The 27,749-nt window shown below is 31.7% G+C and overlaps 1 protein-coding gene across 7 annotated transcripts in view; it reads right to left on the bottom strand.

The window, feature by feature from the left end:
• The window catches only part of LOC122538462 (A disintegrin and metalloproteinase with thrombospondin motifs gon-1-like), a 188,403-nt gene that overhangs the window by 53,849 nt on the left and 106,805 nt on the right, over positions 1 to 27,749 (bottom strand). For all 7 annotated transcript variants that reach the window (XR_006308856.1, XM_043672551.1, XM_043672547.1 and 4 more), the window contains exon 6: positions 4,303 to 4,492. Coding sequence is in view for 6 of the 7 variants with exons in the window: in XM_043672551.1 (XP_043528486.1) it covers positions 4,303 to 4,492 (190 nt within the window). In the remaining variant the exon portion in view is untranslated. The remainder of the gene's footprint in view (positions 1 to 4,302; positions 4,493 to 27,749) is intronic.

Below are 27,749 nucleotides of genomic sequence, written 5' to 3'. Positions count from 1 at the left end.
TCTTCTGAGGATTAAAGTGGATTAAGAGATGGTGAATAGTCGGCTTGGAAATTTGGATTAAGTTATTGGAATTGCGTGAAAAATTTTGATGGTTTTGAATAGAAGTCTGTCTATTGTTTAAAAAACGTTTGACAGTTAGAGTGTGGACATTTATTTATTTGAGAATTAAAAGAATTAAAAATCTTTTGGTATATTTGACGACTGACAATTAAAATGGTTTAAGGGATAGTGAAAGGTTAACTTGGAAATTTGGATTAGGTCATTGGAGTTGCGAGAGAAAATTTTGGAATTTTGATGGTTTTGATTTGAATAAAAGTCTGTCTATTGTTTAAAAAACATTTGAGAGTTAGAATGTGAATATTTATTCATTTGAGAATTTAAAAACCAAAGATCTTTTGGTATATTTAACGACTGAAGATTAAAGTGAGTTAATAGATAATGAAGAGTTGACTTGGAAATTTGGAGTTGCGAGAGAAAATTTTGGAATTTTGATGATTTTGATTTGAATAAAAGTCTGTCTATTGTTTAAAAAACGTTTGACAGTTAAAGTGTGGATATTTATTTATTTGAGAATTAAAAGAATTAAAAATCTTTTGGTATATTTGACGACTGACAATTAAAATGGTTTAAGGGATAGTGAAAGGTTAACTTGGAAATTTGGATTAGGTCATTGGAGTTGCGAGAGAAAATTTTGGAATTTTGATGGTTTTGATTTGAATAAAAGTCTGTCTGTTGTTTAAAAAACATTTAAGAGTTATAGTGTGGATATTTATTCATTTGAGAATTTAAAAACCAAAGATCTTTTGGTATATTTAACGACTGAGGATTAAAGTGAGTTAATAGATGAGGAGTTGACTTGGAAATTTGGAGTTGCGAGAGAAAATTTTGGAATTTTGATGATTTTGATTTGAATAAAAGTCTGTCTATTGTTTAAAACATGTTTGAGAGTTAGAATGTGGATATTTATTCATTTGAGAATTAAAAGAATTAAAGATATTTTGTATATTGACGACTAAAAATTAGAATGGTTTAAGGGATAGTAAAGGGTTGACTTGGAAATTTGGATTAGGTCATTGGAGTTGCGAGAGAAAACTTTGGAATTTTGATGGTCTTGATTTGAATAAGTAATTCGTTTGTTGTTTAGAAAAGATTCAACAGTTAGATTTTATCTGTAGACAGTGGATTTTTATATTTGTTTGTGGAAAATTAAAAAACGTAAAATCGTACAAAGTAAGAGCAGTATACTAAAATATATTAGTTATTAGTTTTGTATAAAATATCGAATACTTTTTTTCAGATTGTGAAAAGAATTAGTTATTCGTAATAAAACTACATTTCTTCAAATAATTTTGTATAAATGAATTTTTCGTATTACAGAAAGAATTTATTGTATATGTATTATTACTGAATTGTTAATAATATCTTTTTCCTTCTCTTTTTTGTTTTCTTTTTCCGTGGATCTCTGATTAAAATCAACTGCAGCTTGTTTCATGTAATTACGCGTCTCCTTGAGAAGCTCTTCAACGTCATTGTTTTGTCAAGTGAAGATGTTACTTCTAAACTATCGTGGTTAGAGATCAATCATTTACGAAGCAATTCTTCTTTCTGATGAAGTCATAAATCACGCGAGGCTAAGGATGCAATTTGTAAGCTTAATTGTATTACCGTTGAAAGTTTCTAGAGTTCGAGGGGATGAAAGAACACGGCGAAATTAATTACTCCGCTCTCGGAATTTAATAATGCATCCTTGTATCGTATCTTTTTATTGACGAGCCCAAGTATTGTTCATAAATCATCACGGTCTTAAATCAATCACGTGCGAAACGAGAGAAACAAATATTATAAATATCGCGTGTACGATCAAACGTACAACTCGTGGATTTAATTATCGATAACTGAATGAAGGTATCGAAATTAATTTGATATTCTTCCTGAAATTTTCAACAGAAAAGGGATTCTATTTTTGAAATTATTCGTAGTTTAATCCTCTCGTCGCTGAAACTCAAATTTCTCGTTTTTGATTTGACTGAAAGTTTCATTCTAAAAATACTACATCTTTCCGTATCAACAGTAAATGTTTGTAATTTCGTGTAATTTCGTATCAACAGCAAACTTATATTCAATGTTTGACTGTGATTTCAAATAAAATGCGAAAGGAACAGGGATTCTTTTAGAAATGATAATTTCAGCTAATGTAAAATTATATTCCTAGATATACAATAAAGATCGTGACTATAATATGATGTAGTTTTACATATAATTATATTCTACGTCTTAATTTCAATGGTAATTAGTAACTTCAGTGCATACAGAGATAGTAGGAGATTTAAAAAAAATGGTACGAGATGGGACGTACGTACGTACACATCAATATCATAAAACATCATACAGACAAATAATTTTAAATCTATCTTTTGTCCACTGTTGTAAGTTCCTTTAGCAAGATAGTTAACATTTATAAATCTCAAAATAGTCTCGAAATTCTGCTGACACACTAATGACAACAAAGTCCACATCCGCCCACGAGCGAAATCTTCAAAATGTGTCCATCCCATCCACGCCTAACCCAAACTCCGTCACCTGTACGCTGTAAAAGAGAAATCATAACCACGACGGATACCTGAATAAGAAAGTAGATTCGCGCACCTCTTATTCGCGATCGTCTCAACTTGAATCCCTGAGGGAACTCAACGATCAGCAGAACGTGAGACACTGGCCGAGGGCTGACGAAATAATTAATCCGCGCCTTGGTGGACAATGAAACGGCCCGACAACGGAATGTTAATCGAGCTGTCGAAAAAACCGGTTGGTGGAGCTGAGAGAGAAAAGGAGAGAGAGAGAAAGAAGAGGCGATCGTCCAGCCTCAGCTGTCCATTTATTTATTCGCGGATCTTGGCCAAGGCGGCACGCTCGAATGAACTTTCGCCGTGCGACACACGCGTGACATGTGGTTCTTTTTCTTTTAAAAGAGAACCAACCAACGTACACGTACACACGTTGGTCATGAATAAAACGATAGGTATCGAAGTCACCTGGACGTTTTGTAGTACTACGAACCGCGCGCATGCACACGTGTGCATCGTTGTCCCTCCTAATGCGGGGCTGCGCCAACTGCATGCATTATTAATACGTTTTCGGCGTGGTACAACCGAGAGAGAGAGAGAGAGAGAGAGAGATTCGTGGTTTTAGGAGAGCGACGTCTAGATCGCGGATTTTTATGCAAATTCATATTTTTATGAACGCAGCCGGAGAAACGTTGGTAGAATTTGAATGTAATGTAGTTTTATTGGGTGGAATCGTCGGATCGTAAAAAATGTTTTGCAGAAAAATGGCTTCGCGAAGGGTGTATAATACGTCGATCGGTATCAATTGTTGAATACTTCACGAGTACATTTTAGAATATAGAATTTAGAACGAAAGGAAGGTAATTGTATTTGAAAAAAAATGGGGAAGACCGAAGGAATTCAAGCTTGTTATTAAGAAATAACTGTTTCTTTCGCTTCGAAATGGTAGCTAATGGTAATTTATATAAAGGAAAAGTTACAAGCATATGTATATCTTAAAAAGTGTCAATAAAGATGGTTAATTTAACAATCACCTCTTTCGAAAAATCAGCTGACTGAAAATTTAATCAATACGATAGTCAGACAAATATCTCTAGACAGCGAAATATTATATTTTCATTCATATAAATGACTGTAAAAATTATTTGATCACTATAGTATTTACTACAGTATTTTCATACCGTTTATAATAACATATAATACATATATAATAACATATAATACATATATAATATATTAATATATTATAATATATTCAAATATGTCAAGTGTCGTATTATAACAACAAAAATCATAAGAAAGATCTTTTGATCTTTCGAAAGTAAGACTATATTTAATCACTTTCTACAGCCATACTACTTTTGTCTCATTTATATACTGACAATTACAACTATTACACTATATAATTTACATAATTTAATATATGAATTAAAAAAGTATCAAATGTATGTATGTATTATACGTATGTAATATACACTATACATTATATAATTATACGTATATAATATATACTATATGTTATATAATATATAGTATATACGTTTATAAATTTAAGTATATAATATAATATATACGTTTATAAATTCAATAACAGTACCAAATGTATGTATGTATTATACGTGCACGTACGTATGTTTATATTATATAAATACTGTGTTAAATTTATCTGACAAATAAAAAACCCAAACAAAAGCCATAAAAATCCGCAGTCTAATTGTTTCAAATAATTTCAACTCACCCATCACGCCGCAGTTACGATTTCTACCGTGATCGTCGGCGTCGTTCATTCGATCATGATCAACGACGTATGGCCTTATCCTCTGGATCGCATGCTCCAACGAGAATTCTAGAGGATCCTTGTCGCTCTTCCGCCAGGGTTTGGCCGGTTTAATTATGTAGCTTCCAGTCGACGTTCTCACGTGGCCCGTCTGCCGGCAAAAAAGTATGCGAAAAATTTGGTGAGTCACTGCGAGCATGATTGGCCTTTATCTCCTCAATGAAACTGGCTACCTACTGGCTGACCCTTTCTTTTCTTTTCTTTTTCTGTTTCTTTTTTTCCTTTTCCGTTCCCTCTCTTTTTTTTCTTCCTCGCGAGCAATCGGACCGTGAAATTTCGTCCAACTGTCCGCGCAATTTTTAGCCAAATGAGCTTCGATAACGGTTCCGTATCAAACCGTATCCGTATCCTTTCCGTCGCGGCGAAAGTGATCGAGCTCGTTTTTTAAATTACTCTCTACCTCTTTCTTGTTTCTCCTTTCTTTTTTTTTTTTTTCCCTCCGTGGTTAACCAGAGATTGGCAGAGATGTAAACAAGATTCTTTATTGTACGATATTTACCTGGCAATTTAGCAGAATCGCGATTCATCGCGCCGGTGAAAGGAGATAATTGATTTGCGAAGATTTTTACAGGGCTTTCGTTCGCCTTTAAATTGACGCAAAAACACGACCGTGTTTGGACACTTGGCGAGCTTTTTAATGCGCGATGCAAATGAGCTCGATACTGATTACACTGTTTACGGTATTAATTATTGGAGATAATTATCGGAAGTTGCACTCGACTTTTTCTGATCGTAGCAATTAAAAATTATGAAAAAAGAAATTCCAGAAGAATTCCAGAACATTATTAGGAACATGGTAATTTGAAATTTTGTAAAATATCTTCGAACACGGTATGTGAAATATTCTGTATTAAAATATTCTACACTATTTCTATCTGAAAATGGCGGAAGTTCACTATAGTCTAATAATAATACAGAATATTATTCAGGGATATTTGTACATTTTGTAAGAAAGTAAGCAAGTTCATAAAAAATGCGAATGAGAGGTACAATTTGAATAATCGACGAATTCATCGGGCTATTCTTACGAACCACAAGGCAGCATGAGTCACTTGCACCATTCTAAGACTCATCCCATCGAAATTTTCGCATCAACGATAGTCTTTTCGGCTATGGAATTTCTGTGCTACAGGAATTTCTGATGCTCGTAAAACACACAACGCTCCGAACTTTTTACTTTACTACCGAACGTGTTCACTTCATAAAACTGTCGAAGCGATTTTTTTTATTGCTCGAAGAATTCTCAAAAAAAAAAAAGAAAAGAAAAATCCTGTTGGTTGAAATTTCCGAGAATTCTTACTCTTTTTTTTCTGATATTTGTAATTAATGTCGAAGCGTGAACTTTAATATTTGTGTTATAACTATAATTAAATTAGCACGTGTTAATTATTGTGAAAGTTATTTAGCACTAAGCTTTCTCCTGGACAAGCAATTACTGTTGCTTATCATAACTCGATTATTATCAAGGCTTCGTTATTACAAGTGTTTTTCTCGTTTTTAATTTCATCGGGGTATTTTTTTCATTTATAACCGTCCTATTTCTCCACAACTAACCACGAGTTAAAGTTAATCATCATCTTCTCTTATTTTCTCACGATAATTTACACCGATTCTATAATAATTACAATTACGACTGTCACGAAAATTCCGCGCACTTTGACACGTATGTACGTACGTACGTACACACAGAAAAGAAACAGAAACGAGAAGAAGACAGGAAAGTTGGAAATTTGCCGATCGCCAGGCTGAGATAACGAAAGGGGTAAATCTCGGCGGATTAGCTCGGCGGATTCGTCGCGATTTATTTATACATGCAACGCTGCCCTGACATAACTTCCTCGATTTGAATGTGAAACACACCGGCTACACGAGACGCCCCCGCTAAGCATATGCCACCCACGTAAATTCCGTGTGAGGGCAAAGCCGCGGGGGCCCGCGGACGAACTCGAGCGGATCAGGTGAAAATAATCGATTAAAACCGAGCGCATGCAACACGCGCCGGTGTTCTGTTATGCTTCGTTGTTATTCCAAAACGGCATTATCCGATATTAATCCGATTACGTAATTATCTACCCCTCCTTACCCGAATTTTCTATTTTTTCTATCTGCAACGACCGAGCAGTATCGTTTTATCATTAAAAAATTCTACAATAATTGCGTTGCGTGACACAGCGAATATTATTAATGGAAGCATCTCTGCGTGTGTGTTATGTTGCACGTTGTGTTAAATTCGTGAAAAAAGTATGATACGTTACTTTAGTTTTGAAACGTGTATTTTTAATTGTTGCGGAGCTTGAAACGTTTATAGGAATTAATCTGTAGACGATATTCTGGTAGGAACTACCGCTCATGCAATATACAACACACACTCGCGATCCTCAAATCGGTTTTAACCAGGCTGTATGATATTTATGCAAATTCACGTTTCTGTGAACACAACTAGAGAAGTGGAACTCGAGGCACCATAACGAGTACTTTGCCTTGAATATTTCATCTATCTTTGCATACAATGTACGTATGTATTGTATTGTATTTTTTTGTCAATTAAGAGAAAAAAACGTATTTTTGTAATTTGGCTCTGTACATAATAGCAGTTATCACATAATATTAGTAACAGTAAGTAGAATCAATACGAATTTAAAGTTAGTTTAATTCTGTCGGAAGTAAAAAAATTTTGTCTTATACTTAATATCCCTAACAATTAAAACAAACAAGGTTCTTTTTTTTTAATAATAATATTTTAGGAGAGAGTTTAGCTTAATTGATTCTATAATATAGTACCACTTATTATTACAATATAATAATACAATAACAATATTACAGAATATATAATATAATAACAATATTATAATAATGATTAATTTGACTACTATAGCAGCTAATAATAGTATCTAATACTATACACAGAACCAACTAAGGATTAAAAATCCTCTTTTTCAATTATTAAAAATACAACCGAAATAAATTTCAGTTGAAACACAAAAAAATCTGGAAGAATTATCAGATAAACAAAATAATTACAACATAATAGTTTATAGCTGCACAAATACAACATAATTATTTATAGCCACGCAAATATAATATTACAAGAACACGGTCTGTAAATAACAATTTATAGTTACGCAAATATAATTTTATAAAAACACGGTCAACAGAGGGAAGAAAAGAAAAGAAAAGAAAAGAAAAAAGAAATCCTGAACGATAGTCTGATAGAAAAATTACGAGCCGTATATAATACATGTATATATATATATTTATGTACGTACTGCCGATCATCGACAAAATTACTCGTTGATCGACGACGGGTCTAATTAAGGAGCTTATAACTATCATCGATCGGCCAGTTACAAGTAAGAGGAGTCACTTGGAGCCGACTGGTTCAACCAGAGCCAGAGAAAGTCGACCTAATTAATTATTGCTCCTAATTATAGGAATCTCTGCTCGTCGCCGAGAACCGAGTAACAAGTAATAAGATACGACTGGGTTGATCGAAGTCAGGTGACCTAACGGCCGTACGTCGATTATCAACGCACTTCCGCTTGTAATTTCAATCTTTCGAACTGAACACTCTGTACACTCCGATATGCAGATCAGAAATAAATGAAATAGAAATTGTTGCATGACCATTACCACCGAGCCAATCAGTGATCAAGGAATCACTGTTATTTTCGTTCAGAACTATTATACTTAGACGGGATTATCAAAAAATTATAGGTGTATTTCGCGACATTGAAAGTATAAAATCCCAAGGTGGCACTTTTATTAAGTGATGTGTAATTATTTTTTGTTTGGTAGTCTACAAGTAGATTTAAGAAATGATTTCATTAATTGATAAAGAATCCGTGTAAGAGCATTATATTTAATCCTCTGTACTAGGGGACTGAAAGTTATATGTTTTATGTATTACGTGATCTTTATTGAAAGTATTATTTGATCGATACGGGACAGTATCTAATTTTATAGATATATATTGTAATAAATATAATAAAATATAATAAAACATATAACTTTCAATACTCTAGTACAGAGGATTAAATATAATGCTCTTACATGGATTCTTTATCAATATAATAATATATAATAATAAAAATAATATATAATAATATATATTATATTTTATCATTGTTAATATTATTTATTTATATTATTATTTTATTATAATCCTCCGGTTGTCTTACACTGCAAATCTTACATATACTTGCATATACTAATATGATACGTAAACTATCTTAAATGTAATTTCAATTACAAATCATAAATTTCCTTAACCTGAAACACCATTAAACTATGAACTATAAACAATAAATGAACTATAAACAATAAACTCAGTGATAGATTTTGGCATGAGACAGTATCCAATTACTTTTTCTATTTGTTTCAACTGTTATTTATTTAGATAATCCATGAGCTGTAAATTGAATGAAATGATTCCGTTAAATGACAACGATGAACCTAGGTAATTTAGACCAGTGAAACATTTTGGTTGCAGCATATGCAATTCTAGAATATACAAATTTAAACAAATTGGCTATAGTCTCAGTGTTGAACTCGATCACCCTTAAGCTCGATTGATTCGACTAACTTCTAGCTGAGCTAACTTCATCCTCGCTTCGCGCCCTCTCTGCGCAAATTTTAATCACCAGCGCGAACGCGTATAAACAGAAAAGCAGCTGCGCAAAGGAGTCGGACAAAGGAAATAAGAGAACGAAGGCGTACGGGATAGACTTCTGTTGCGATTGCTTAGGCGCATTAAGGAGAGAAAGAATAAGAGAGAGACAGCTACACACTATTGAACACCGAAAGACAACGTGGGCTTTCAACTGTCGTGGTCGTCGCATGGATTACGACAGCCGCAAACGGCCATTATGCACGCGTGTAAACCACCTGAAGGGAAAAAGAAGTTCACCTCTGCGAAACAACACGTCGCGTCCGTTCATTCAGAATCCAAGCTCGTAGTTGCGTATACGACTGGCACGCGGTGCAGGAGAGAGAGAGAGAGAGAGAGAGAAGAGAGAGAAGAGAGGAAATTTATTGACCAGCTGGAAATCCGTCTTATTGTCGATCCTCCGTTTCCCTCGTGCCCATCTCGTTACGCGCCATCGATGTTTTCTTCCATTTACCAACGCTTTTTATACACCGCGTCTCGAGAGAAACCGCCCTCTTTGGTTCTGCGACTACCAGAGTATCGGGCATTATTCGAATAAAATTTTGTTCGAATAAAATTTCGAATAAATTCTTCGAATAAAATTTTATTCGATTAACATTTCGAATAAATTCTTCGAATAAAATTTTATTCGATTAACATTTCGAATAAATTCTTCGAATAAAATTTTATTTGAATAAAATTTAGAATAAAATTTTATTTGAATAAAATTTCGAATAAATTCTTGGAATAAAATTTTATTTGAATAAAATTTCGAATAAATTCTCCGAATAAAATTTTACTTGAATAAAACTTCGAATAAATTCTTCGAATAAAATTTTATTTGAATAAAATTTAGAATAAAATTTTATTTGAATAAAATTTCGAATAAATTCTTGGAATAAAATTTTATTTGAATAAAATTTCGAATAAATTCTCCGAATAAAATTTTACTTGAATAAAACTTCGAATAAATTCTTCGAATAAAATTTTATTTGAATAAAATTTAGAATAAAATTTTATTTGAATAAAATTTCGAATAAATTCTTGGAATAAAATTTTACTTGAATAAAATATCGAATAAATTCTTCGAACAAAATTTTATTTGAATAAAATTTCGAATAAATTCTCCGAATAAAATTTTACTTGAATAAAATTTCGAATAAAATTTTATTCGAAATATTTACTGAAATAATGTAGAAAAAAAGAATCAGGAGTCTTTTTTTCACAATTATTATAAATTTGCTTTGCTTTTAATATTTAATAAAGTGGAATCCACTTCAACCGACCAACATTTACAAAACGAACGATAACGTAGAATAAAATAACGAATAATTTTTCCTCGTTGTTTATGAATAAATTTGACAGATTTATTCGTTGTTTGAACAATAAAATATATGCCCAACTCTGGCGACCGCGAGGGAAAAGGGAAGAAAAAGGAGAATCGCGTGCGAGAGAGGTGGATTTTTTCTTCGAACGTGGTTTGAAAAATATTCTTTTTTTTGGTTTGGCAATCAATTCAGGATAATTAACGTTTCTATAGTATATCGAGGAAATTTTTCGCAACGAAGATTATCTGTGAATTGATTATCCGATATTATTATCTTTTTTTTACATTTTCACGCTACAACAAGATAAAAACCTCGTGATTGATAAATTTAATTCGCTGTTGTCTGCCTTTTTTAAAAATGTTTTCAATATTTTGTCACGTTTGGACGATTTACCGATGGAATTCAACTTCACGTTACACGTAAACGTAATAATGAAGCAAACACGTCGGTGTTTGAGATGTTTCGTTGGACAGGGGAGATGCGATCCGAAATTGTTCGGCACTAATAATAGTCGCGCAAGTTGAGGTTTTGACAGTGATTTCAGGTTGAAGAAATCCGCTTGTAACACGGCGATATTTACGTAATCCGATGTAAAATTAGAGAGATGTTTTATCGACCTTCTGACCTTTTATTGACCATTAATTCCAAGTCGATTTCTAAGAACATTGAGAATCATTTTCGAACGTCGCGCCTGTTCGAAAATTCTCAATTTGGAATTCTTAAAATCAACAAATAATTCATAATTGTATAAATAAATTAATGATTACGTGTTAGTAAGTATCTTACGTTGTCTATTAAAACGAAAATTGCGAACAAAGCATTGGCGACATAAAAATATCGTCGCAATTCGTTTTCATTCCGTCAAAATAAAATAAAATAAAATAATTAAACTTTATCTGTCAACTATGATAAATTCTAAAATACTGTTTGATTTCATTTCGAAAGGCATAAAGGTTGAAAGAGCAACATCCAATATAAAAGACGCTACAAGGATAGATGATTCACTGTAACATGTTCTTCGCGTTTCATATGACTTAGCACCTCTTCTCACAATCGATCAGGAATGTTCCCATCTCGGTAGCGAACAAACAAATTCCACGAACAGCTTCTTCAGTAGTTTGTTTAATCAGTGAGTCAACAAATCGAAAAGGGGCAATGTCTTCGACTTCCTGATAATACGCGTTTCGACACAAAACGAAAATTCAACGATAAGAGCGCACGTATAGTTACAGAGTAAATGTACAAATAAATAAGATTAAATTTACTCTGAGCATGTACTTTGGTTGACGTGAAGTGAAATTAATCTAACGGTCGTTCTTCTCTTAATTAAAAAAAAAAAAAAAAACACGCGAAGACGTTTCTACACTTCGCAGTTTCATTAAAATTATCGACTGCGAATACTGTAGGAGTCATGTCTGCTAATGGCGTGGGACATTTACTTATCTTTTATAATAAAGCGTGAGCAAGGTATGAAATTTCTGTCCAATAGTTCTACCATGTCGTATTAAAACGATCGATTTCTCAAAAAATTTTTGAAACGAAAAGAAAGAAATGAACAAATTGCTGTGAGAAAGGTATTTGAAAATATTTTGATACCGACTTGCAAATTTATTTATGTGTGAAATTGAAATTTGTAATATGCAATAACGTTCATTTTATCACAGTAGAGTGAAGTAAGATAAAATAAAAAGTATAATAAAACTCTTGAATCGTAACCCAGCACAAAGTAAAATTAACTTTAAATAAGACTTATGATAGTATTAAATTTATATTCCTCGCTAGATCCGCGATCAAATTCCATTTGGACAGCCTTGAACCCATGTTGGGAATTAACACTTACGTCGTGTCGTTGGTCGATCGTTGCCTCACAAATTACTCGATTTCCAAAGTATTAAGCGTTCTTAACCCAGATTTTCTAAATGGGAGTTCTTCGCGTTCGAGTTCACGATTAACCGCGCGCTTGTTGAATTTAATGATCGTTCGCAACGTGTTGACATTGTAGTCCAATAAAAGACCGCTTCCTTTTTACTCGATAAAAATTCCTCGAGAAGGATATTTCGCTTAATTTTATGGAGTCTTCTCTTTTTTTCCACGATTGATGAAACGTTCGTTTTTTTTTTCCATCGGCATGTCGCGCGAAGTTATCCCTCGCATTTTTCTATAAAAGATCCGAGAAGGTTGCTTTGATACAGAAAAGGCGAATACACGACGCAGGCGATGAACGCCATTCCACGTTTGCCGAGGCTTCAAGGCTCTCACAGTTCTTTTAAAATTTAGTATTGATTAATTAAATCATTAATATTAAGTACAGAATAATCCAAATTGAAAGCCAAGTAGAAAGCAAGTTATAAGTTAGAAACGATCTTTAATATACTAACACCTAATTTACTAATACCATAAAATCTACTAATACCTAATATACTAATACTATAAAATCTACTAATGCCATAAAATCTACTAATACTTAATCTACTAATACTTAATCTATTAATACCATAAAATCCACTAATACCTAATCTACTAATACCATAAAATCCACTAATACATAACTTACTAATGCCTAATCTACTAATGCCTAATCCACTAATACATAATCCACTAATACATAATCTATTAATGCCTAATCTACTAATACCATAAAACCGCATCATTCTCCTCTAAAAAAAAAAACAGAAAAATAATCGAACGAAAATATCACGAATGTTCGCGTTGTATCCAGTTGCCCCTGAACACGCGTAACAAAGATACCAAACAATCAATCTTCCATCCTTCGAGTTTCCATCGAATTCTGCGGCTTCCAACGACATCGTCCCCTCCGATCGTCGATCTTCTTTGAAGTTTACCATCCTCTGCTACCTCTGCCACGAACGATCTGAAATCTATTCTATCCTAACCTATCTATCATTCGATTCGTTCGGATGACCGCGGACAGGGGAGGAGGAGGAGGAGGAAGAGGCTAGAAATCGAAGAGAGGAGAAAGAATCGCGTCGTACGTTGGGTGCATTCGCGATTTGCATTCCTGCAGGCGTGCACCTCCAACGTCCCGTGGCTATCCGATGGCACAAAGACTGACTTCAGGGTTACCGAGAACTCTTGGCAAGAACGCCGTTTTTCTCTCCTTCCCCCTGGACCCGCTCCATCCCGCCCGTTCGCCGTCAGTCCGTCCCTCTTCTGCCCACACTCTACCGGCAATCTCTTTTTGCCTTTTCGACCGGCGAACGCTGTGAACGACCTCGAAATCCACCGCTGAAACAACTCATCGACCTTTCGACGAGCAGTACCTACAGCTGATCTCCCCACGAGAGAGCCGCGGTCCCTGCTTTTCCTTTCGATGACCGCCAACCTCTTTCCCAACTGTGATCTTTCTCTCGATTTTTTTGAAGAGCATTCGTAGTTGTTTTCTCTTTCGTTCTTTTTTTCTTTCCCGGTTTTTTCTTTTCGATCTTTGAGATCCATCGATGGGAACTTTCGTTCCTCTCGTTGGAAATTTTCGACGATCTTCCGGGGGAATTCGGGTCGATCACCGAGGCTGTAGAGTTCTCTCTTTCTTTTTAATCTCTTCCCTTTCGATCTTTCGAGAGGTTGTTGAGACTTTCAAGAGAATTCGCCGATCACTGTGTTTTCTTCTTTTTTTCTTTTTTTTTTTGAAATCAATATTTTCAATATATTGAAAGAATTTTTCGATTACTTCTGTCACCGAGGTCAACGTCTTCTAAAATTATTTCTGTTTCTTTTTTAATTTCAATTTCTCAGAGAAATCCACTGCTTTTATTTCTTTCTGACTGTCTGCCCGTTTCTTCTTCTTCTTTTTTTTATCCCTTTTAATTAAGATTCCGAAACCTGAGTGAGAAGTGATTTAGAAATGAGTGGACGGAGAAATTTTGGAAGTTGAGGCACGTTTGGATTATCCTATTTTTGGTTGTTCTATTTTTTTTTAAATATATATTCATACATAAATTCAGTACGTATGCTGTCCCTATTGTTCTCTTCTAACTTGAGATACATATATGCTGGAATGTATCCCATACTTTTTCTTCTTTTTTTCCTATCCTATTCTATTGTGTTTAATGGAATGGAATATAATTTGAAACGATACAGAAACTTGAAGAACTTGAAGAATTTGATGAGCATTCAAGTCATCTTTTTCTGCTTAAATTCTCGTATCTTTTTATCCATGACTACGTCTTCTATTTCTCATAATCTGATCATTATTTTATCCTTTGTGTTTAGTTTAGAAACAAATTATTCTTCATTCTTCCCTGATCCAACTGAACGCAATATTGCAACAAAATTTCTCCGAAATCGACTAATTTTAAAAAAAGTCGAACGGTAACCTTAAACGATTATGTGTAATTGGTGTATCCATAAAGTTTCAACGGCGTTTCATAAATCTCGATAATTTTTAACGACTGCGTTTCGGGAAAGTCGGAACAATTTTAATCAGATTGAACGACGTTGGACGATGACCAAACAATTTTATATACTTTCCAGCAATTTCCAATCAATTTCGATAAACTGAAGCAAGTTCTATCGCGATATATCGTGATGTATCACTTATATGTATGTACACTTCCGCTCAAAAGTCTTAAAAAAAAGTCACGTTTTAGTTTTGATAATTGATATTCATCGATAATAAAATTTTCAAATTACACCGGTATATGTATGATATAATTATTAATATATATATTATAATTCTATAATATTAATTATTAATTATAATATTAATAATATTAATAATATATATATTAAATAATAATATTAATAATTCTATCATATAATATATTAAATATAAATTAAATATTAATATATATATATATATATCAAGTTGTTTAATTTTTTAAAAATTTGCATAAAATGTATTCTTCATTCTTAATCTTCGTTTATACAAATTATTATTTAATTCTTTCACTTCTGAAACAAATACAAGCCTTAAGAATACCGTATATAGTCTTACGTTATAAAATGTAAAAACTTTTTCCAGCGAGTGTGTAAAGCGTGATGTCGTCTCGATTGACACGTGTCCCTCAACACTGATCGAAGTTGAAAGGATTCAATCTCGAAATTGTTACCCTCGCGACGCTCGTTTTAAAACGCAGTTTCACTTTCTCTACTCGTGTTACAGTCTCGCTTTCGCCACCCTCGACACCCGTTCGCAAATATCGAGTACGTAGCCCGATGGAAATTGAACGACATTCTTCCAACCCACTTGGCCCAACTTGGCGCGAAACTTGATCTCCGCTCGATAAAAGAAAAGAAAAAAATTTCACGACGAATTGCGCTATTCAGGCTGTTAAGAATTTTTCGACGTTACGTGTGGTGTAACGTTATACTTCAGGCTGTTACTGAAACATGTAAACGTTAATTCATCGGTATTTGTAAATTATTTGTAGAAAGAGGCAGCAATTATACGCTTGTGCGACAGACTTCTAATTTTAGAAAAACTCTTTATCTTTGACAGTACAACAGACATTGCATTTTTATCAAATACGTACGTGTGCAAAATTGTATAAATATTTTTTACGCAATTAAAGAAATATATAGCGATGTTTTTTATAACGTTGAAGAAATATTTTTTTTTTATATATATTAATTAAATTTAAATTTTATATGTAAATGTATGAAAATATAATTTCATATATATAATTTTTTATATACTAATTAAATTTAAATTTGATATAATATATTAATTAAAAAGAAATTAGAGAAGCATATTTCGAGAATTTTAATTTCACAATAAATTAATCACTAGATTAACGTTTCTAAATTTCTGAAAAGCTCTACGTTGAAGAAAGACGTCTCTACAAACAATTTCTACGGTCAAATTTGATATCTAAATAATGCTTTCAAGTGGAGCACGTGTCAAGCCAATACAAATCTAATTTGTCAACATAACGTAGCCACGTAACATCCTATCATAAATCTTTTCGGACTTCTCCATCTGGAGTTATTTAAAGAGCAATATCGTTCCAGTTGGCGAAACAAAATGCTAGCTCTTGATAGCTGACTCATCTTGTATTTGCAATTAGCTTAAACACTGGCGAACGATCGTGAAAATTCAAGTCATATAACGAGTCGCTCGCATCTTTAAATAAACAAACCGGCAAGCGAAATTTTTAAAACGAATTCCAATAAATTAATCGATGAATCAGATGTCCGGTAAATATTTCAAAGATTTGTAAATCTGTTCTGAAACGTAGCTAGCTAACACGACGTGAATTAACATTTGTCTGAAAACATTTCTGCAAGAGATGCTCTGTGCATTTCTAAATTTTCAAATGACTTTCGAAACATTTTTCCACGCATTATAAAAACTTTTTTTAAATTATAAAATTTTCTTTAAAACCAGAATTTTCTAAAAATTTATCGACACCTCCCAAAATTAAAATTTCCTACTTTCTCTCATCCCCAAAATTAAATGAAGAGTAAAATGAAAAATTTTTGCCAAAAGCAACAATGCCACGTATTACGAAACAACTGTAAAGAAACACGTTCCTTCTCCTCTTCGTCGAAATGACAATTAAAAAAAGAGCAACACAATAGGTTGTAGGATTTCTCATCGCATCCCTTTTGGTGTACGATTTTATGCGATATGTTTTATGTGTTCGATGGGTAACGAGGATACAATGGCGGCTTCTGGGTGGGCTACCGACCTTAAACTTCTCAGTGCAGAGCCAGAGCAGGTCTTTGCATCCTGTGCAGCACAATATACTTTTTGTAGAATTGATGGCCGATCGAACCGCGATTTTCGATACACGGCCGATCGTTTACATGAGCCAACTAATCATCACACAAGATACGTCAAAAGAGTTTGGTTAAATGAAAGATGATACTAAATAATAATATATAATACTACTAAATATAATAAATAATATAATAAATAATACTACTAAATATAATTTTATGATAGATTTTAAATATAACTACTAAATATAATAAATAATATAATATAATATAATATAATTTTATGATGGATTTTAAATATAACTACTAAATATAATAAATAATATAATAAATAATACTACTAAATATAATTTTATGATAGATTTTAAATATAACTACTAAATATAATAAATAATATAATATAATATAATATAATATAATTTTATGATGGATTTTAAATATAACTACTAAATATAATAAATAATATAATAAATACTAGATGATGATAATAAATATACTAAATATAATAAATAATATAATAAATACTAGATGATGATAATAAATAATACTATTAATTATAATTTTATGATGGATTTTAAAGATGGATTTTTAAACGGTGATGGATCAAGAAAGGAAACGTCGAGTTATTAATTTAAAAGTGATTGGAAGCATACTTTTATTGTTTATCTATATATTTTATTGTTTATCTATTATCTTTTTACTTACATTTTAACTTAATTTCGATTTTTAATGTAATAAGCAATTGCCTGTTCCATTCTTGTTTTATTTCATAAGAATCTTGATTTATGTGTATTAAATGTCTATTGTTAAATTATTACCGATCAAAAACGTTTCGACTCGATCAAAAAGCGTGACAGCTCAAGCAGAAAGTTTCCAGGGATTCGTTTATACAAAATTTGTCCCTTACGAGACAAGTCTCGGTGCACCTTCAGAAACCTATCCACCCAAACCGGAAGTCCTCCGCGTCGCGACCAACCTCGGACCTCCACCTTTCACTGTCTCGATCGCACGCTCTTGCAATTAAATTCACACTCCCGTTCCAATCAGCCTCGAACATCACATTCAGCCGTAAGAAAAAAAAAAAAAGAAAAAAGAAATAAATTCAAGAAATGCCAACACGCAGAAAAAAAAGAGGAGAGAACACGCAGATCGGGTCGATTTACGAGTGGACCCTCGATATATTTCACTCTTTTCCGGAAATTAAAGGTAGAATATATAAATCCAATTATCTCGATATATTTCTATTTTAAATTATTATCGAAATTCTCTCAGTTTGATCAATCAGTTCGATTTTCTTTTTTGGAATTGGCTGTACAATGTCTATAGACACGTAGATGCATAGTCAGTTGTTAATTTGTAAACGATATGGAGTGAATGTAATTATAAGATATTTTGTATTATCGGTCTACGTTGGAAGTAGATGATAATACAAAATATCTTATAATTACATTCACGTAGCTGCATAGTCAGTTGTTAATTTGTAAATGATATGGAGTGAATGTAATTATCATAAGATATTTTGTATTATCTACGTTGGAGTTTTCTAAGATTTTCCAAGACAATCTCGAGAAAAATTAATTTGGAGTAAAAATCGAGCTTCTACATAATTATCACAACATTTCCGCTTCATTGAAGAGAAATATTAACGCCAGACCCTGGACGAGAATTTTTAAAAGATAACCTCAAGAATCAATTTCCACTCTGAATAATTCTGATTAAAAATAAGCTTCTGTAATTCTTTAAAAATTTAGAAAAATCCCAACTAATTGAACTTTGTCCTATAAATTCCCACTTTCCTAATCGAAACCATTCCACGTCGGACAAATGAAGAAATTCAGAAAATAATCCGACAATTATCGAATTTCGTTTAACGAAAAATAGCCCCGGGGTGTTGGAGCGGCGACGTTCATCTGCCGGCATTGAAATCACCGGATTTTGCAATTTCTCGGTTAATATTACTGTCTGCGGGAGGCGCGTTCCAGACGACAAATTACCGCGCCTCGTCGCTGTCCCTTTTAATGCTTTGCTGCGTAAACGCACGTTACGGTCGCAGCCTCCTTTTATTATGATGTATCGTGCTCTGCATATTAAGTCAGCCGACTAAATAAAGATAACGTCCTGGCTCTCGAGACTTGGCTGTGCCATCAGTTTCAACAACGTTTTGTCAGCGTCAATATATTCATTTTCACTTTGGAAAATTGTATCGAGGCTGACGTTGGGATGGATTCGACATCGATTGAATTCGTAAATAAAGCAAAGATTGAATATCGTAAAGATCACGCACGAAGCGTATATATTTACGATTGAAATCGAACTGTTCACCGCGTTCAATTTGAAACAACTGGATTCGACATATATCTAAATTTTGTTTGAATTGCCACGTCGCGTTAATTTATTTATTCTCTGAAGAAGACGAGCCGCGAAACATTTCGTAGGTATCGAAGCGGAAAGACTACTAAAATGACGAAACCCATCACGAATTTTCGTCACTTCAACTTTCCAAACACAACTCGCCTTACAAAAATCTTGTTTATTGCTATGTATTACGTTTAATAAAAGTAAAAGTAAAAGAGAAAATAAAAGTAAAATAAAATATAATATATTATATATATATAAAAATATATATTTAAAAATTATATTATTATATTTATTACTATATTATATTATATATATATTTTTATATATATAATATATTATAATATAATAATTATATATAGTATTATTATTACTAATTAATATATAACAAATAATTATAATATAATAAAATAAAAAGTGAAAATAAAAAAGAAAACAAGACAAATAAATTTAAACATTCCTTGAAAAAAATCTTGTTTATTGCTTGTAGCTATTTATTACGTTTAATAAAAGTAAAAGTAAAAGAGAAAATAAAAGTAAAATAAAATATAATATATTATATATATATATATAAATATATATTTATATATATTTAAATATTATATATATTTTTATATATATATAATATATTATAATATAATAACTATATATATATTACTATATATATTATTATTACTAATTATATATAATAAATAATTATAATATAATAAAATAAAGAGTAAAAGAGAAAAGAAGAAAAATAAATTTAAACACTCCTTTAAATACAACTAAAGAAAAATAACGAAACGCTATGCTAAAGATCCTGTGTATCTTCTCGCCTGTTATCTACTATCTTTTCTTTTCAAATAATTTTCATTTCCACCGTAAACGGTAGAATCTGCTCATCTCTGTTTCTTTACCGACTCGAACGACGATTGTTCGCACACGTCGTTGAAACCGAGGATGAGAATACGCGTTTGCATAATCTCGACGATGGTACGCGGCACCAGAGAGGTGCCTCTGTTAATCAGTCAGGCACACGCGCGATCGTTGTGCAATCGCATAATTGATTAATGACAAACTAGACGAAACGATCCGTGCCCACGGCTGACCCGATTGTCAGCGAGCTACTAGCGACTTTCCTTCGGAGTTTGTTAACTATCTACCGACATTATGCACCGTACTCTCGACTTCGATTAAAACGTGTCAGAAGATCCGTGTACATTATATTCGTATCTACGTGCCGTTATGGTTGTACTCGTGTCGGTCAATGCAACGATGTCAAAAGTAAACAGTTAAACAGTCACTCGTTGAAATTAATCGGGATAATCGGGATAGTCGTTGTCGATGAAGGACAGTTTCATTCTAGGTGAACGACTGATACACTTATCAGCTGTTTTCTATTATTTTTTTAATTAAGATTAAACATGACATTGTTTGTCATAGACAATAATATAAATAATAATACAATTATAAATAATAATAATACAATTTAATGTATTCAGTTATCCACTTAAGCTGATTTGTATGTCCAAAAATATCTCTACGGATATGGATGGTGCAAAATAAATAAAATAAAATAAAATAACATGACATTTTATATATTGAACGTTATAATTTAATTCTTCAACGTTTGCTTAATTCTTAAGGCATTTCGAGACGTTGTAATTATTGTTAATACTACATTAATACTCTTCTGGTATTCAATTCTTAACCGGCATCGTCATTCGATTACAACAAATTTAAATTTCCTTGAAAAAGACTTTGCTCTTTCTATTTTCTGTTTCTCAGTAGGTTCAAGGTTTCTTAGTCGCCTTTTGCGACATCCAGGAACTACGTTGAGTCTGTTCTTCTCCCAAACTCACAGGGAGTTAAAGAAAGATAATAATAATAATTCTATGATATCTTTTTACGAAGAATTGAAAGTATATCCTACGTCTAATATTAATATAAAAGAGATTCTCGTGTGAAATTCATTTTCTGAACCACTTCTTCCAAATTTTTCCGTTATTTTCTTCGCTCCGCTGCAGAGAATCGAAACGTTCTATTTTTTTTTTTTCTTTTACCATTTTGAGAAATACAACAGAAGCGAAATTTCGTACATTTTGTATACCGTCTTTATTTCTCTTCGTTCAATTAATCTCGTAACAGCACGAATATAAATCAATCAACTAGCTGAATTCGAAAAATGGAGTACTCAAGAACTTGAAAATAGTCCAAGAAGTAAATTAATTAATCATCAAAATTAATCTTAAAATTAAATGATAAAATTCTTTTAAAGAAAGAAGAAAGGGAGAGAGAGAGAGGAAAATTCGAAACAGATCTCTATGAGGGTTGAGATCAACCGAACTTTCACACCGTGAACCGTGAAAACGTTAAATGTCAGATCCATCCAAGAAATTCCCAATTAATTCCGCCTATTATATTACGCATTTTAAGCAAGGCCGGCAGGTTCGCAGGGAAACTGGTCTCGCCAGGTCGAACGAACTCGATGGCATCGTGCCAAAATTTGCAGATTGTTTTTTTTTTTTTTTATCGGTCGGAAGTTCGAAGGAGAAGAAACTGCTGGATATAAAATAAGAGAACGTCTTTCTCACCGAGACGTTCGATTGGACTCGACGTGCACTGGAGGAATTTGGAAATTTCGAGTCAGAGCAGGATGGATCCACTCGTTCTAGGAATTGCTCGACCTTCCTTTTCGTCGATTTTTACTTTTTCGTGGCTACTTTTTGGAAGTTCGTGGTGTATGATTGCAAGAAGGTTGCGAAAGGTTGGAACGAATCTGTGAATTTTGACGACTTTTGAGGACTTGAATATTTTCTTTTAATAAGATCAATATAGTCAATGAACAATAATAAAATAATTAATAATTAATAAAGAACTGTATTATTTTAGAGAAAGACGTTTTATAAAAAAAAGGAAAGAAAAAAACATTTGAATGAAAAGTATATCCTTCCATGCGATGAAACTTTTTAATCGAATTTAATTTTATAAAAAAACTACAGAGAACTCTCTATGGAAAGTGGGATTTAACATCGTGCAAGATCGTGTGAAAAGTAAAACTTGAAAAATACTTTAGCCCGATTTTAAATTATATCATTTGAAGTTATTTAAAAATTATTATTTACACCTATATTTCCGAATAAGTAAGAAACAAGGATGTTTCTAAATTTATTGCAACAAATAATAAAATTATTATCCGCGTTCAGTACACGTTTTTAGTTTTATCTATTAATGGCTGGAATTCTAACCAAGAATTACGTCTTGTCGAAACATTCGCTTTCCGTATCCGTACACATAATTCTTAAGTTTCTCGAATTTTTAATTAATTTATTCCATCCACTGTGCCAACCAGTAATGGTTTATACCTTGAAGAACTTCCTTTATTAATATAGTCTCCGTTACTGTGGTGTAAGAATGATAATCGATGGTTCGTGCGTGAGAGATATGCATTGGTGAATGTAATTACTTCCTGCGAGAACGTGACAAAACCGTGTAAGAGACTCCACCCATTGAGAACGTTACACTCTGGTCATTATAACACACATACCTTCCATTCCTCTTTTCTCTTCGATGATAAACCATATTTTCATTAATACTTGATTCGATATTAATTGAATTATCATCTACATTAGTTGAGTCAGTTACATGAAACGGATATCACGTTTTTCGTACTCTGATCGATTCCATACGCTTGTCTTGTTATTACTTTCGCTCAAACTTCAAAGAATTCTTATGTAATTACCACGCTGCAGATTTTACGCGTTTATAGCAAATTTTTCTAAATTTTACAGGGAATGCATATAATATCCAAAAATACATAACACATCTAAATTCAAATTTATATTAAATTATATATATATATAATATAAACATTTATAATATAAACAATTATATATATATGCTAATATAAACATTTTATTCGTCTGTGGAATAATGTTAGATCTAAATCGAAAATTATTGACTTAAATGTAAACGATTTTTTATTTGCTATAGTTATTCTTAAGAAAACGATCAATTTAAATTCTGACTGTAATATAATTATTTTCTACACAAATTAGTATTATATATCACAGACTTATAAATTAGCATTTAGTATAAAAATAATTAATTATAAATAATTAATTATAAGTTAAAGATAAAATAAATTAGCATTTAGTATAAAAATAATTAATTATAAGTTAAAAGTAACGGTGTAAACGTACTTTTACTTTGTAAAAAATATAAACATTACAGTATTTATTGTTGCCTTAAATTAATGGAGGCTATGAAACAACAAAACTGGAAAATTACTGATTGCTGAATAGAAAAAGTGTTTTTGAAAGTATTTACAAAGTTTATCACCTGCATCACTGACTTGCATATTTGAAGGTTGAGCAAGGAAAAAGTCATTATAAGTTGAACCTTCATCATGTACACATCGATTAAACTTTCGAAGTAAATTTTTAAACAATATTACTGAATATTATAATTGTTTAAACATTATCTAATATTTCTAATAATTTACTTGCAACAATTAAACAATAAAGTCTCTTCTGTAATGTTACTAAGTGTTATTTAAAATTTTAAACTAATAATTTATACGAATAATGAACATAAGAGAAATAATTTGACTTATTGAATGAAATGATCAATTTAATTGTTTAATCGTGATGTAAAAGTTGTGAAAATTATTAAATAATGTCTAGAAATATTGTAGAAATAATGTAATTGTATCAAATGAATTATTCAACCTGTAAAATAATACTTTTCAATGATAATTTTGTATATTAACAATTTTAACTATTTATTTACAACAATTAAATCAGTGATTGAAATCGTAAGCATTATTTTGTAGTTTCAATAATTCATTTATAAAAATTAAATTATTTTATTTACAATAACGAAGAAGATAGTTACGTAATACATATATTTCTTGCTATCTGAAACAATAAACGAGTGAAAATTTTTATATGTTGCGCTTATATAGTATTTTGAAGCGACGATCACTGCTCGATTTTTGACTACACAATTTTTCTCTACGTAAATTTCTATTTAATATGCATCAATGCAGTTATAACTTAAAAATTAATATCATAAAAGTGTAAATTTAGATTTAGCCAGTTATAGATACAAAAATTAAAAAATTATTACGTTTGACATTGTAAGATATTTATGAAAGTTTAACCTTGCGATAGAAATCTAAAAACTATTAATTAGTACAATAGAGGAATTGTTTCTCGAAATACTAAAAGAAAAAATTATCAATAGTTCCGGGTCACTGACGATCGAAATATTAAATTAACCTTCAGCGGTAACTCATTATCAACTGAACTTTCGTCGTGTGCACATCAACCAAAATTTAGAAGTGAGTTTTTAAACAACATTTCTGAATATTCTATTTGTTTAAACATTATCTAATATTGCTAATGATTTATTTGTAACAATTGAACAATAAATAAAGTCACTTCTGGAATGTTTCTAAGTGTTATTTAAAATTTTTAATTAACAATTTATACGAATAATGCACATAAGAGAAATGACTTTGACTTATTGAATGAAATGATCAATTTAATTGTTTAATCGTGATGTAAAAGTTGTGAAAATTATTAAATAATGTCTAGAAAAATTGTAGAAATAATATAATTGTTTCAAATGAATTATTCAACCTGCAAAATAATGCTTCTCAATGATAAATTTGCATGTTAACAATTTTAACTATTTACTTATAACAATTGAATCAGTGATTGAATTCCTAAGCATTATTTCATAGTTTCAATAATTCATTTACAATAGTTAAATTATTTTATTTACAATAACGAAGAAGATAGTTACGTAATACATATATTTCTTGCTATCTGAAACAATAAACGAGTGGAAATTTTTATATGTTGCGCTTATATAGTATTTTGAAGCGACGATCACTGCTCGATTTTTGACTACACAATTTTTCTCTACGTAAATTTCTATTTAATAAGCATCAATGCAGTTCTAACTTAAAAATTAATATCATGAAAGTGTAAATTTAGATTTAGCCAGTTATAGATACAAAAATTAAAAAATTATTACGTTTGACATTGTAAGATATTTATGAAAGTTTAACCTTGCGATAGAAATCTAAAAACTATTGATTAGTACAATAGAGGAATTGTTTCCCGAAATACTAAAAGAAAAATTATCAATAGTTCCGGGTCACTGACGATCGAAATATTAAATTAACCTTCAGCGGTACGGAGACTCATTACCAATTGAACTTTCGTCGTGTGCACATCGACCAAAATTTAGAGGTGAGTTTTTAAATATTATTTCTGAATATTCTTTATATTGTTTAAACATTATTTAATATTTCAAATAATTTTATTTAAACATTTTCTAATATTTAAAATTATCTAAAATTTCAAATAATTTATTTGTAACAATTAAACAATAAATTCTCTTTTATAATTTTTTAAATATTATCCAATATTTCTAATAATTTATTTGTAACAATTAAACATAAATTCGTTTTTATAATTGTTTAAACATTTCTGATAACTTATTTGTTACAATTAAACAGTAAATTCTCTTCTATAACATTTTTAAGTACTATTTCAAATTTTCAATTAATCATTTGCAGTAATCGAACCACTAACAAATTTCTAAGAAATTTTAATTAACTGTTTGGCATCATTAAAGAATTATTTCAATTACTTTTTATAGTTATTTAATTTTTTCCAATATCATCATGATTATTTTCACTTCAATACTATCTCAATTGCCATGACTCGTATCGTAGTCGTACAAAATATACTATGATAGTTACGATCCTTCAATAATTACCACAATATATACGTAATATTTCTGCAAGTACATAGATAATATTAGTCTAACAATACTATTGCTATTCAAATATTATTAGATACTTTCAGAATTTCTCTTTGAATCCATAATTTGAAAAATAATTTAGACCTTTAGTATTAATTAGTCAAACAAGAATATTTTTTCAATATCATAAATTAAACATTCGATCGAGCAAACAATTATGTCTTATTTTACGAATACCATTTCTCTTTGTAACAAATTACTTAAATACAAGTTGAAATCTGTGTGAGAAATATATGAAAAAGTACTGATTTACAAGACTGATTATAATGAGACCCGTGCGTAGTCACCTCCACGTGGTGGGTCTTGGTAATTGATATCGTTTTACAAACATTAAATTTTAATGTTTGTAAAACGTTACCAAGCTAAGTTGTAAAACGGTAAACGATAAACTTTAATGTTTGTGAAACGATATCAAGCTAAGAACTACGCAACCTACAGTTCAGTTTAGACCGTGAAAATTTCTTTCCATTCTTTATTTCACGATCTAAACTGAACTGTGGGTACAATTAGTTGATAAGTAAATTATTGGGCCCCCAGCGGGCCACCGATGGACCACGAGGGATTTCGCACGGACATCGTGGGATACGTGCGTCTTAATTTTAAGTTGCGTGCGTTTAGTTTTAGTTAATTGTAAGATAGTTAATAATTGTAAATTCACTGTGAGCGCATTCTGTACAAAGACACGTTTATTAAACTTAAGACACCTCTTCTTCCCTTTTTTCGTTCGTTGTTACTATTGCTACTGTTATTGCACTAGAGTACAGATAGTTTTGTTACTGTCATTGCACTAGAGTAGAGTTACTTTTGTTACTGTCATTGCGCTAGAGTAGAGTTACTTTTGTTACTGTCATTGCATTAGAGTAGAGTTACTTTTGTTACTGTCATTGTACTAGAGTAAAGTTTCCACCTTTCGCTGTCAGTGTGTCAAATGGGGGAACTGCAGCCTCGTTCGAATCGAACGAGGTGAGGTTCATGTAGTCTAGTCCTTCGTAATCCGACTCCAGTGGTTCTACGGAACCCCACTGTGTCGTTGGGGGTTCAACTAGGCTACTTGCCTCTAAGTGCTCGAACTCCGATTTGGCACACAGATAGCGAAAGTTGGAAACACTCCTCTAGTACAATGACAGTAACAAACCGCGGTTTCATTTCGCGTTACATTCCTTGAAAAACACGATACTGAAGCGTGTTAATAGTTTCGTTCTCCCAATTTCGTTCAAAGTTCGACGTGTCTTTGATACAAAATGCGCTGATAGGGCTGCGAATTATTGTACAATTATTGTGTAACTGTGTTGTTAGACGAGTGTGTGGTTAGTATGAAAGGCTGCGATTGATTGCGACGTACTCTACGACTCGCACTCGTATGGAATGTATGTGATGCATGACTGTACGCAATGAATGTAACGTATGATCGGATGTGATGGATGCAATGTATGATTGTATGTAATGTATGTAACGTACGATCGTATGTGATGGATGCAATGTATGATTGTATGTAATGTATGATTGTATGATTGTAT

Source organism: Frieseomelitta varia, unplaced genomic scaffold (assembly GCF_011392965.1).
Source record: "Frieseomelitta varia isolate USP_RPSP 00005682 unplaced genomic scaffold, Fvar_1.2 scaffold_164, whole genome shotgun sequence".
Taxonomy (NCBI): domain Eukaryota; kingdom Metazoa; phylum Arthropoda; class Insecta; order Hymenoptera; family Apidae; genus Frieseomelitta; species Frieseomelitta varia.
The sequence above is the reverse complement of the archived record's forward strand: the minus strand, read 5'-3'. Positions and strand labels throughout refer to the sequence as shown.